Source organism: Triturus cristatus, chromosome 6, assembly GCF_964204655.1.
Source record: "Triturus cristatus chromosome 6, aTriCri1.1, whole genome shotgun sequence".
Taxonomy (NCBI): domain Eukaryota; kingdom Metazoa; phylum Chordata; class Amphibia; order Caudata; family Salamandridae; genus Triturus; species Triturus cristatus.
In genome coordinates, this window is record NC_140589.1 from 638,724,709 (window position 1) to 638,739,412 (window position 14,704).

Below are 14,704 nucleotides of genomic sequence, written 5' to 3' on the forward strand. Positions count from 1 at the left end.
GATTTTACTTTGGTGCTAAAAATATCAATCAAGGAGGATGACTCTGTCTGGCTTGTGCCCCAGTGGGGCCTCTGGTCTGTTTCCTCTTAACACGTGTGAATTTTGCAGTCTAATTTAAGTGCAAACAAGCCGCGCTGTCTGCATGCTTGAACAACAAACACTAAATAATGGTTACGCGACCTTGCTGCAGGAACACTGCGAGGATGTTTAAAAGCACCCATGTAACAAATATTGTTACGAAGGCCAAAGTGCGAATCCATTCCTGATTTTACGGTAATTCTTCCAATAACCAAATTAAAACAGCCACCGTCAGGTTTTAGCACTGCAAAGGCACAAACAATACCAAGCATTGTCCGCGCGGACATGAAAGTGACGCGGCCGCGCGGCCCTGAAAGTGAAAGTGGCCAGATGGCGCCGGGAGCAGCAGCAGCCAGCGGGAGGAGCGGGACGCGCTCTGTGGTGGGGGGAGGAGCGTTGAAGCGCGTGCTTGGGAGAGCAAGCCAGAGGAAAGCCAGATGGCACCTGATCAAGCGATGCGAGAAATGCGCATTACTGTGCGCGTAACCGCACGCTCTAGGCCAGCAAAAGCTTGTGGTGGGATTTCTAAAGCCCACTCAATAAATGTCTCGCCAGACCAGCGCATGTTGGTTATATATAAGGTGACAAAAATGCTTAACACTTTTTACTGTAACTTTTCAACATGCTGCACAGCAGCCAGCACAGCAGTCACACTGCTCGACAACATAGCTTAAAGACATAGGCAAAGCCAATAGTTCTGGCTAAACACTAAGGTCCCAAAGGCGAGATCTATTGGCTATGATTTCTATACCACTAGGTTAGGTTGCGCTCTTTTCTATTTGAAGGGCAGGGATCTGTCCTCACAGTGCCATGTGAGATAGGACTGTGCTCGCTTCTTTGAATTCATTTTCAAATTCCAATAGATTACAAAATCTCTCATATAGAACCTGCGCAGATGATTGTATAGTCAATGCAACACTACCCAGAGCTGGTTAATCTTCATTCAATGGATACATGAGATTGAAGGAATTGAGCTCTAAACCAGTCTCTTTAGGTCACATTTATTCATGACAGTCCCTGCCAAGATGGCCATCACGGTTAATGAAAATTCTTCTTTCCACTGTTGCCACTTCATGCCCCGAGTCACCGGTCCAAGCACTTCATACTACCCTCACATTTACGATCTTGGGAGTATGTGCTCTTTTGGAAGCTGCATGTAGGTCCTGTTTCAGATAGTTTCGCTTGGTCTCGGCTATCAGTATTTTCTGGGTCTATGGGCGTCCGTTGCTCCCAGGGAGCGAAGATTGAGATTTGGGGCTTGGTGGGAGGGGGTTTGATGAACTCCTATGTTTGCCAGTCATAGTGCCCACCAATTCACCTCCTTATTGTCACCTATGATGAAGTTGGTATTACAGACCTGATTCTGTTGGCATTGCTGACCTGATGCTGTTGACAAGTCTTGCATCACAGCCTGCAAGACTTCTCAGTAGGGATAATCAAACAGAAGCCTCGTCGCTCTCATTAGGATCTGCCCTCCGGCATGCGACTTTGCCCCTGGGGTTGTCAGATAGTGGTCCCCCACCAGTGAGGTTGTCTCCTTCCAGCTAGTATGCCAACTGTGGCCCGGGACCCGTAAGTGCAGAGTCCTACTTTTAACAACATTGTGCAGCAATAGTATAGTTTATGGAAAATGGCCACCCAGGTCATTTGAAGATTTCAGTATAGAATGTGTCTGACACATAAAGGTTCGGGAGGCTATTACATTCTCCAATAATTGGCTGGTCTTCCTCTCCTATCCACCTGTGAATGCATGGGCAGCACCAATCTCTGCCATATGTTTATGGGCTTTTGTGTCCAGCAGCTTGGTCTTGGTACACAAAGATTGGACATAAAAGAATTCCGAGGTTTACTTGAGAGTTAATGCGGACATTACAGCTTGAACATATTTAATCAAACTTCAGGTTTCAGCTGTTCTCCTACTGCCTTGTACTTGGAAATGAGCATTATGAAATTCCCACCGTCTAGAGGAACTTAGCCATGTCCCACTTTCAACTAAAGCCACTGCTGATTGCAGTGACCTTGTATGAGTGTCATGGGCACTAATGCAATGAAGGTAAATGTGCAGTGATCAACTCAAAATATTCTGAATGCACATATCTGTGACGTCATGATCATATTAAGTGACATTTTTTTTATCTGTTTTTAAAACTTGACCTATAAAGCAAAAATAACTACAGCGCTGTTAGATGAACTCATTTTTTAACGATTTATCCACTTTCTCATTAAACAGCATAGAGTGTTAAGCCAATGTATCAGTTCCCTATCACAAAATAGTAGCAATACAATTTAGAATATAGAAGTTAAACATCCAAGACATTACAGGAGAATTACACTGCGTTCAAAACTAAAGAAAGCGTATGAATAAATAAATATCTACTGACCACCACGAACGTGAAGTTCATCCAGCATCTCCCTGGCAATCTGAGCAGGTGTGATATATTCCTTGCCATCAAGAGTGTGTACAACATCCAGCTGTCTTTCAGCAATCAACTTTGACACTATTTCAATGCAATTTCGTTCAGACAACCTGAGCATAAAGAAACAATAAGTTACTTCTGCCATGATTTAGTTAACATATGGCTATACATATCCTTGTGGAGAACAAATAAGAAACAATGGCAATGTATTCCTGGCGATACTGGTCAAGACAGCTACTTAATAATATTACCCCTCTAATAGATTATTGTGGACTGCGTAGCTCAGTAACACTTACTGTTCCTTTAAAATGATACATTTTTTATACTGCACTTCTGCTGATAGTAAGGTCGATAACAGATGTTACAATAACCCAGATTAATGGCGCCAAATGTACTGTCCTCAAAAGCTTGCTATTGTTATACCCGGATTTGAACTTGCGAACTTCGATCATTGCAGAGGTCAACAATGTTAACTCACTGAGACATCCAGAGGCAAATCGCATTTACGTTATGGTATAAATGGCTTTGCCCATCTCCCAAGTTTAAATGCAGCAATGTGGTCACAGGTTCTGACACTTTCCATGGAACAGATCACATCTTGGATGTGATTATAGAAGATTGTTTGATGGGCTCATCACACCAACGAGACAGGGTCTTATGGTCAATACTAATGTAAGATAGAACGACCAGCAGCTTGATTCGTAAACCTCATTATCCTCTCCTGTTGTCCTAATCTGGGTCTTATACTTCGTAACCTTTTTTGACAACGTTTGTTATAGATGATTTTCGGTCACAAAACTTTATAATATGTTGAGCACACCAACTCCCCCATGGGTCTGAGCAAGGCTATAAAAAGCTAAAAAACATGTATAAATAAAATTAATAGCACATTTTGTGGAAATGGATATTATGGCTCTGTGGCATACAGTAATACTTCTATACATCTGCTGAATGTTTAGAAACATTTGAGAGTTTCAAACTACAGCAATGGAGCAGAAATAGTGAAATTACTTGCCCACTTACTTGGGGAACACAAAGAACTGAAAGACAATGGAAAAGGAAGTATGAAATCACAGGGCCTGAGAGAAAGCTGGCATGATGAAATGGGAAACAGAGTCATGCCTGTCTGTTCACATCATAGGTGTAAGATCTGCACTAAAATAGAGTGAGCGCTGGAAAGAGACACAGGTGCCACTGTTCACAATTTCATAAGTTAAGTGAAGAAGGTGGATATGTGTTTGGGAAAGCAAGCCATCATTTTGTGGATTATATGCGACATTACAGAAGAGGGACCAACCAATCTTAAACACGAACCCTCATCCACTTCTAGAAGTTCAATGTCTAAGTCAAGTTGACCCCTACCAAGAAAGAATTTCTCATTATCAACAGCTCAAGTAAGGCCAGGTCGAGGACTGGCTATCTGCAAAAAAGTTGGAGGAATTCATCAACACTGCAAGGCTTCCTTCATCAGAAAGCAAACTCCCCTTAAAAGTACATTATCAATAAACCACAAGCTAACACGTTTCATGTATGACCCCTGTGCAAAATCAAACAATATCTCGTTGACGGAGGCTTCAGAATCACAGAGAAAGCTTATGTTGTCCTGACTGGACAGTAGCAATGCCCGTCTCACTAGCATTCCCTGCACGCACCTGGATTCAATGAAGAGTACACTAGGCTCAAGAGTTTTTAAAAATACAGCCACATTACTCGGGCACTAAAAAGATCCCCTGGATGTCCATGGAGGTTGGACCACAACAAATAAACAACTACCAATACTCTGCTATACCGGGCGGAAAACATTTCCACATCTGGAGGGAGTACAACACAAAGCCATCACATTGCCAGACTGGTAACCAAGAAATGGAGCACGGAAAAGACCAGCAATCCAGTCTTCACAAGTTATATACCGAAGACATGAACATCCTCCACCACAGATATGGTTCGTTCTTCTACTTTTAATAGAGGAACGGTTTGATTTGTAAAAACAAAAAGTTATGAGAATGATATTTTGGATGCATGGCAAATGCTAAAATAAAACATTACAAGACCGTTTTCAAAGGAGAGTGTGGTTTCAAACAGAAATGGTTATGCACAAGTTGGACCTCATTTAGATATCTATTAAATAACCAGATATCTGAACTCCTGAACTCTTTCTTTTCTGGCATTAAATTGGTCCTACTTACAACCAATCTGAGATGCTGGGATGATGCAACATCACTACGTTTAGGGAAAATAGTGATCGTTACCATCACTTAACCCACGGATCTAAGAGGTCATCAATATGTGAGGTACAACCTGCCTACCATTTGATTACACTTTATAGCGCTAACATTTTTGTTTGCTGCACGTGATTAACCAATCACTCAAACTCACTCTGACAAGAGAGCTTTTCCAAAATGTACTATTTTTTTTATCAATCACCAAAACAATCTATAAGCCATATAAGCTCCTGGATCATATATATATAAGAATCATAAAACAAAGGCCTTCTTTTGAGCTACACTTCGGTCTAGTTTTTGGAGAGGACAGGCACATCCAAATAACTAGGAAATTGAAAGTCTGCTAGAAACACAAAACAGTGCTTTTCATTTAACTGTGCCGCTTCCACAGCAATGTAAAAAACATGTTATGTAGATTTGCATAGAGCGGCTTATCACCCGGTATCTAGCCGCTGGTCACAAAAATAGAAATCACTGTTTAGTGTGTCCCTTTGTAATTGTAAAACCAATCCAAATTGCATATGTACTGTCTCAAGCCAAGGTAACAGAACACTTAATGCCCGCGTTCCAACCCCCAACATTTACGGATATCACCTCTGGAATGTGTACCAATCGTGTTACTCACCCGAGCATGATGAAAACCTACCCTGAACTTTGAACTATCCAAATAATTTTATATCTTTTAGAGGCTGTACATCACAAAGCCTTCAGCACTTTAATTGCAACAGCGTGTTGCAACGTAATTCTCTCTCTTGCTGGAACGTTGCTGTTTTCTGTGTTCAAAATATTTTATTGAAATTTTATAATGAACAGCAACAACATAGCCATACAAAAAAGAGTAATAATAAACCAAAATATCTAATACAATTCGTACAAAATCATTATCAAATTCATTTCAATAGAAAAGAAAATAGTCATATTCTTATAAACTTAAAAGGAGGGGGGGGAGGGAAACATCTAATAACAAATTATTGTGTAAGCAATAAACAGAGCTACTATGACATAATGATTAATATAAAAATCGTAAAAAGCAGTACAATACATAAATATACCCTTAAGATGCAAAATAGATATCAACAGGATTCCAAAAAGAGTGATAGGAAATAGGATTATGATTAACCCCAGATAAAGATAACTGAGCACCTCTTCTTGTAAAGATAACCCAAGACCACCAAGCATGAACTGATAACTTAGAAACATCTTTCCAACAAAAGGTAATAGATTTTAACGCAGCAGAAATCAAAAAATCAAAAAGCCTACATTTAAGATTACTTAGAGATTGTGATAATGTAGCTGATTTGCAAATTAACATTTTATATGATAAGTCTTCATGTATATTTAACAACTTCTTAATAAAATCCCAAACTTCTGTCCAAAATTTTGAAATTAAAGGACAATCAAAAAGCATATGTCGTAACGAACCAGGAAGTAATTTACAATGCCAACAAGTGTCAGATTGAAGGAGTTTAGCCTGGAATAAACGTAATGGAGTCCATAAAGAATTAAATAAAATATAGGAATTGGTTTGATAAAGTGAAACAGGTAACCAACCGGAAATATTTCTAATCCATATAATTTCCCATGAATCATTAGACACTGTAAGTGAAAGTTCATTATTCCAGAAGGTTGCAATCATCGTTCTGTTACTTCCTAAAGTGTTAGATAATTTTTTATATAAAATGGAAACCCCATTAGCGGTCAACGATATAGTTTGAATATACACGGATAGGTCAGCTGTAACATTAGTGGGAATAGCTTGCGGAAAGGAATCTAAAATTGAATTAATTAAATATTCATATTTAATAAGATCAGATTGAGTTAAACCAAACCTTGTTTGTAGATCCTCAAACGGTATGAAAGTATTGTTGGAATAAATGTCTTTAAGATAAAAAATACCCGCCTTAATCCACGAAAACCAAAATCTAATGTTCCTATTTAATTTAATGATATTACTATACCATAATGATAATTCAACAGTGTTATACATGGGGTATAGAAAAATGGAATCTAGATCATTAAAAACCATTTTAGTGGATTTGAGAATGATAGATTTATGAAAAAATGATGAGTTGTTAGACATAGTTAACAGAGTTGGTAATGGGAACGGCTTCACAATAGATTTTTCAATTTGGAGCCAAGAAGGTGAATTATGTAAAGGGGAATGAATAAACCATATGGCACTTTGTTTTAAAATAAAAGCTTTGTGATAAAGAAAAAAATCTGGGATACCAAATCCAGCATTACATTTAGACATTTTTAATTTTTTATAACTAATGCGAGGTGATTTGTTATTCCAAAGAAATTTGGATAGAAGTTTATCAATATCTTTATAAAATTTTAATGGAAACTGAGTAGGAATCATGGAAAGAGTATAAAATATTTTTGGAGCAATATTCATTTTAATAGATTCCATTCTACCCCACCATGAAAGATGCAGTGATGCCCATTTAGACGTTTTATCTTTAATATAATCTAAGACAAAATTACAGTTTAAAGTCATTGTAGATTTTATGGATGAGGAAAATAAAATACCAAGATATTTTAATTTATTCTTTTGCCAGACAATTTCATTCATAGGTATCATATCAGGAGTACAATAAATGTTTAAAGGGAAAAATTCAGTTTTATTAGTGTTTAATTTGTAACCAGACACCATAGAATATTTTGTTATAATCTCTAATAAAGAAGGAAATGAGGATAAGGGGTCACTAATAAATAAAAGTACATCATCAGCATACGCTAAAGTTTTAATAATAATCCCATTAATAATAATTCCTTTAATATTATCACATTTTCTTATAGAAGTAAGGAAAGGTTCAATGCCAATTAAAAACAATAGCGGGGAAAGGGGACATCCTTGTCTAGTACCTCTAAAGAGGGAAAATTGATTTGAAACTTGGCCATTAATAAATAGACGAGCAGTAGGAGCACAATTATAGAGCTGAAATCATACGAATAAAATGATCGCCAAAGTTAAATGATGATAAAGCATGGAATAAAAATTGCCAATGCAATTTATCAAAGGCTTTTTCAGCATCCAGAGCCATAATTCCTGAAGGAGTAGTTAACGTATGACCCTGTTCAATGACATGTAATAAAGTTCTTGTATTATTTGCAGAGTGTCTATTTTTCATAAAACCAGATTGATCTGAATGTATAATAGAATCTAGTACAGGGGATAATCGTGTGGCTAATATTTTGGCATATAATTTACAATCTTGATTAATTAAAGAGATAGGGCGATAATTAGATACAAGGGTGGGGTCTTTATCAGGTTTGGGAAGCACAATAATTAAAGCTTCAGTAAAGGATCCTGAAGTAATTCCCGTAGAGCCAAACGTTGTGAAAAGTTGAAATAAAAAGGGTAAGAGATGGGATTGAAACTCTTTATAAAACTCCGCCGGGATACCATCAGGACCCGGAGATTTATTTTTTTTAAGAGATTTTATAGCAGCTAAAATTTCCTCCTTAGTAATTGGAGAGTCAAGCCCCATTTTATCTGATGGAGAAATTTTAGGTAGACCACATGAAGATAAAAAAGAATCCACTAAAGATTCATTATGAAAATCAGGTTTATCATATAACTTAGAGTAAAAATCCAAAAATTCATTCACAATATCTTTATGAGATAAAGCAATTTTACCATTGGATCCGTGAATAGAAGTGATTTGAGATTTATCTTTTTTAATACGCAAGTAATTCGCTAACAATCTTCCAGATCTGTTTGCATTAAAACTAAATTTAGCTTTGGCCTTAGAAATCTGAACGCCAGCTCTTTTACTAAGAATTGTATTAAATTCATATCGAAGCTTTTGCAACTTAGTTCTATATTGAGGATCATTAGACGAAATAAAAAGTCGTTCATGTTCCGCTATTTGCTTTTCTAGCTTTTTAATATTGGCATTAAAAATCTTAATTTCGTGAGCCATAATAGAAATGGTAACCCCTCTAATATAAGCTTTAAAAGCATCCCATCTATTAACCATTGAAGTAGAACCTTCAGGGTTAAATTGAAAAAAATCATGAATGGCAGAGAGGAGCTTTGGTTTATTAAGTTCATTGAGAGCTATACCAGAATTCATTCTCCATCTAGGCTGGTTAGTAAAGGTTGAATTTAAATTTAGAATACAAGAAACCATAGTATGGTCAGAGACGTCAATGTTGCCAATCTTAGGGGTACTAACACAGTTGATCAGCTGTTTCGAAACTAATATGTAATCGATCCTGGAATGAGAACTATGTGGGTTAGAAAAAAAAGTAAAACATTTGTCTGTAGGGAAGTGTAAACGCCAAATATCAACTAACTTAGTGGTTTGAAGAAATAATTTAAAAGCAAAATAAACCTTAGGGGGGTGGAATTTAGTACGAGATAATCTATCTAACAAAGGATCAGTTATGACATTAAAATCACCTGCAACAATTAAAGGTACATTACCAATTTTTACAACCTCCGTTGAAAGAGTAGACCAAAAAACAGGGTCATCTGCAGTAGGGCCATAAACATTTAATAAAAATAAGATAGAATCATGAACTTTAACCTTAACAATTAAATATCTCCCATCCGTATCTGTAATTTTGCTCAAAATTTGGCAATGCGCTTTTTTCGCAAATAATATAGCTACACCATTTTTCTTGCCATTAGCAGGAGAAGAAACAATATTGTCAACCCATTTTTTCTTCATATAGTCTAAAATTGTATCATCTATATGAGTTTCTTGTAGAAAACAAAAATCAGCTTTGCAACTACCCAAATAATCCAAAATTTTTGTACGTTTCACAGGATGGCCTAAACCTTTAACATTCAGTGACACTACTTTAATATTAGCCATGACAAAATAAAAAGAGAGAAGGGTTAGAAAGAAGAAGATCAGAAAAAGACACAAATGTTAAGAAGAAAGTAGCTCCAGAACACACAAAAGGGAATGGAAGAAATAAAACATAGCAAAAAAGACAAACAAAATACATAAATATGAACATTGAGACGCACCCACGCTCTACAAGCATGGCCAGAACCGCTGGAGCCCAAAATAATATGAGTTATATAAATCTGTCAAAGAAGATCATACAGGAAAGAATCAAGTGGTAGGACCCTGAATGTCCATAGTTTGCTGTAATTGTTGATCCAGAAATTGTCGCAGATCTTCAGGACGCTGAAAGGATTTTGAAAAATTATCTTTCCAAATGCGCATAGTTGAAGGGTCAAAAAGGCCATATTGGTATCCAAGGCTTCTTAATTGTGGACGAAGATCAGTAAATCCCTTACGTATTGCAACAGTTTCCTTGGCAAAATCTTGATGAATAAAGATTTTGTGACCATTGACCATCAATGTAGGAATTTCTCTAGCTGCTTTTCTGATCATACCCAAATGATGGTGACGAAGAACTTTAAATATCATTTGTCTAGGCTTGGTATGCTGAGGATTGCGACGCGAAGGAATTCTATGAGCCTGATCAATTTCAAATTTTTCTGGAAATTTGACATTTAAAAGTCCAGGAATTAAGTTCTCTAAGTATAGTCGACAGTTAGTTCCCTCAACCTCTTCTGGTAAATTAAATATGCGAAGGTTGTATTGTCCATTGCGATTTTCCAAGTCCAAAAGATGTGAGCACAGAGGTGATATTTTCGCCACAAGTGGAGTAAAAGCGTCGACTTTAACTTTATTGTCCTGTATTTTAATTGAGTTGTCTGAGATTTTCATCGACATACTCGCCATTTCTTTTCGTACATTTTTTATTTCAGTCGCAATAGTTTCTGTATTAGCACGAAGAGCCTGAATTTCCTTCAAAATTAAAGAAAGCGAAGGTTCAGATGACTCCACCACTTTTGATTTTATTGGAGGCGGTGAAATCTGCTGTTTCCTTTTATTGTTGAGAGGATTTTTATTATCCATTTTTGAGAAAATAAAAATAAATAAATAATGAAATTTGAATAAAAATGAACAGTTTATGAGTAAAAAGAGCAAAAAGATGCAAAGCAATCCTCAAAAATACTGGTGCAGCAGCTAAACTGGACTAGGGGTGTGGCTAGGCCCAAGCCAGGCCCTTTCCTGTATGAAGTATGCTCCGCCCCCCTGACAGACTAACCAGGCAGAAACCCAGTGCAGAGCCCGGAGCAGGAACCAGGGAGCCAGAAACACCACTTCCCACAACCAGATAGGCTTGAAATCGCTTCCCAGCACAGGTAAGCCTATTAACACTGCAGCGACCTCTTTTTAAATAAAATTGACAGATTTTCGTCGTAATATGTTTAAAAACGGGCGAAAACGCGGAGGAGCTCACCGGGTGGCGGCCATCTTGAATTCGCGCGTCCGTTGCTGTTTTCTTACCATGCAAAACAGTATGATTTTCCTTTATCTTGTTATAATACATGTCGGTGCTTGCATAAAATTGTGTGCATATAAATTAATTAGAAAAAAATAGAATTATACTACAGAAGCTCAGAAAATAATCGGGACTCCCTCGTGGTCATTAAACAATTCCATTCTAAGGTGTCTGTCTATATTTTGTAAACATTTGTATAGTTGCCTATATACTAAAGTTACATGTATATATTTCAGAATGGGAGTGTGGGATCATTAAACTTCTATTCTCGATATTGTGATTATGCTGAAACTTTAAAAAAAAAAAAAAAAAAAAAAATAATAATAATAATAATAATAATAAGAAGGTCCCCTTTCTGTAGAAAACCCTACATTGCAATTCTAAAAGAAATAGAAACATTATCATTTCATTTAGGATTTTTCACACTTTAATTCGGTTTATAATTACCCAACGGGTGATGTACGTAGGTCGTCTCTATTCAGCTCTACATATAGCCCAGAATAGTCGAAGCCTAGGCTCAAGTTCTGTGGAAAGGCTTAGGAACCAGACTCTCGTCAGCCTCTTGGCCTCTCCTTCTCCCACTCTATCCAGCTTTCCCCAGGCACTGCTTAAGGGACTGGCTCTGCCTAGAACACATACTCACATTGCCTGATCCTGTTACCGGCCCTCTCCATTCTTCTGGCTACCTTTGCTATTTTAAAACTGCGTTTTTCTCTACGAGAACTGCCGACCTTGATTTACAAACCTACTTACATATTAGCCTTGTGTTCATTGGAAACGCTTACTTGCATCATTCAGGAATATCTGGTTAGAAAACTTTGGCCTCATTGTTCAGAAAATGAAGTTAGCCATACTTCTCTTGAACACTTTCTGGACACCTTATGTTTTATATAAAGTTAAACCATTGCCCATTCCCATTTAAGAGGAGTCAAAAGTCTCTACCACTTCTAAAAGGGAAGATAACATTTCTTCATGGAGCTACTCATCCACTTTTAAAAAGAAAGTCACTGCTCATCCCATCCCTAGAGCAGCAATGTGAATATTAACGTGTACACTAGTTGTACATGAGCTCATACACAGAGTAGGCTCTGATATATCGACAATCACTGTCCAGTTAACAGACATGCCATAGAACGTTTCTGCAATTGAGCACACCGTGTGAAGTTCTAAAGGATCGAGCATTTCACAGAATGGTTATATACATTAGTCAAATCCAGAGGATAAAGGGACAACCAAGAGATGCTCTTAAAAATACTTACCCATCTCATTCAACATTTCTTTTTGAAGGCGATTTGTAACTCATGACTTGTCCAAGGAGACAAATATTTTCTCGAAAAATGTAGCAAGTGAGTTATCTATGTATCTTTCTGATGGATACTTAATTTTCTAGCAGATTCCTAGTTTTAGATTATCATATGTCACAATGGATCCTCAAGATATATACCGTTCATTGGGCACAAAACAACACCAAAGCACAGCCAGTCATGAGGTTCTCAATGTTGCTGCCAAATTTAAGCAACAGGCACTACCCACATCTGTGACATTAGTTTCAACTAATTTCCCAAGTTCATAGAGGTCCATACTTTTATAACTCCTGATTGCTATCTGAAAGTATAAGTCATGGGTCTAGAAGGAATCATATCTGCTCTAGTGCCGACATCTTGAATGTTTGCCTCCTCAGTAATTGGTTGAAGAAGCTCAGGTGCAAAGTCAGACTGAGCTCTCCTACCTTTTTCAGGGACTGGGAAACATACTGATTAACAGCCTTTAGATTGTTACCTGAAAAGCACTCCTTTCACAGATATTTTCTTTAATAAGCAAAAACAAAAAATCTGTGTCAGGAGATTTTGTGCATAGCAAGTGGAGACGGGCAGAATGGATGAATGGGGTGGTCCTTAAAAATAGATCGGTGAACCTCAATGTTACAATATGTTAGATTCATTGAACCAAGAAAACCTAGCTTGAGACTGCACAAAGCCGACCATCTTCTCTCCTCACACTCGGACATAAAACACATAAACTGCTGACTCCAGAAGAACTGGCACAATTCTCAATGTTTTTCATGGAGTAAATGCAAAACCTAGCAACGTTTTTGTTACTACATATATTCTGTACTAGATTGGTGTATTAAAAAAAGGCCTCTTGTACAACAATCCTGTGTGCACTAACCTGGGGAGTGTAGGCAGAGGGATGCCTCTGATTAAAATACCTGGCCTCTTTCAGGACTCACTATCTGACCATATATAGACCTTATCTTAATTCTGCTTGTATGGCAGGATGTCACCTTCTGTGCTGGTTCCAGGCAGTCATTAAGAAAATGTAAACCCACAACAATCGTGAACTATGGTATTCCGTACAAATCATGAATTTAATATTTGCATATGGTTCACTGAAGTTAAGAACTTTCTGACCAGACTGAAAAGGAAAGGTGTAAAATGATTAACCATGAAGTAGGAAATTTCGGTCTAAAACCAATGCAAAGTCTAAAAGCTGTCCATGCAAAGCCTGTTCCAGAACTACTTTGAAATTATTCTCCTGCAAACTGGAGACTAAGTAACTTAAGGGAAATGTGTAGGAAAGTAAAATCAAATAATATGATCTATTACAGGAATTCATCCAGATCTGAATACAGGCATTTTTCTATAGATTAGGGGATCCCAACTACCATAAGCGCGTAAGATTTAAATTCAAAAGGGATATCATACGTATTTGGCAGGAAATGTGCGCTATTTATTCTTTAGTGCCAAAACACGTTAATACGCCACTATGGGACAATCCCCATATCTCACACCCCCACCTACAACAGGTCAAATCTCAGCATCATATTTTCTACTGTGTTATTCTGTACATCAAAAAAATTCCATGTCAGGACCAGAGGCGAGGATTACGTAGTGTTTTTTCTTCACTTTATTAACAGCAGCCATTAGCAAAAGAATAAAGGGATACATTTCTCACAACCCATGGGGAAAGAGTCACAGTTCAAAACTAACAATACCCAATAAGTTACAGTCTTGGCATTTTCATAGTCCCTTGTTGCTGTCGCTTCTTCCTCTTTCTTTGCTGCTCCAGCAGCCAAGTGTCTTCGGCCTCTGGACCTCTTTTTTGATAGTTCTTTTTTTTTTACTGTTTTGGGCTTTTTCTTTATTTATATGGTCTTTTTTTATGCCTGTTTAAGGGTGAATGCGGTTACCTGCTTGCATGGCCGTGGGAACGCTCGTCACTTCTCCACGGTCGCTTTCTGCTCGATGCAAGTGCGCTGGAGCACCTGGGAAGTGCAGCACGGTCCTCCAACCACTAGAGGGAGCCGCCTTCTTTAACACTCAAAACGTCATGCTGCCCCGCCCCGTGTCGGCGTGCGCTGTCAGTTGCAGGAAAATCCAGCATGGCTAGCCCGGTGCCCAGCTCTCCTAATTTTCGAGCCCTATTTTGCGTGGAACAACACGCCTGTCAAAGAGTCAGTATTAATAAGCACTTAGCGCGAAATTAACAGTTCAAGACACCATCCCAGGCAAGTCCACTTGTACCATAGATATCAAGGACTATGAGATGTCAGCGGGCCTTCTTCCCTGCATCTAGCCTTCTGGGCTTCACACTTGGGCTGGGAGACCCCCACCCTAAATATACCCTCTTATACCCATTGGTAAATCCAGCATCTGTACCTTTACT

The 14,704-nt window shown here is 38.0% G+C and overlaps 1 protein-coding gene across 1 annotated transcript in view; it reads right to left on the bottom strand.

The window, feature by feature from the left end:
• UFL1 (UFM1 specific ligase 1) overlaps positions 1–14,704 on the bottom strand; it is a 332,333-nt gene that overhangs the window by 296,982 nt on the left and 20,647 nt on the right. Inside the window, exon 2 of the mRNA XM_085611135.1 lies at positions 2,460–2,605. Coding sequence (XP_085467261.1) covers positions 2,460–2,605 — 146 coding nt within the window. The remainder of the gene's footprint in view (positions 1–2,459; positions 2,606–14,704) is intronic.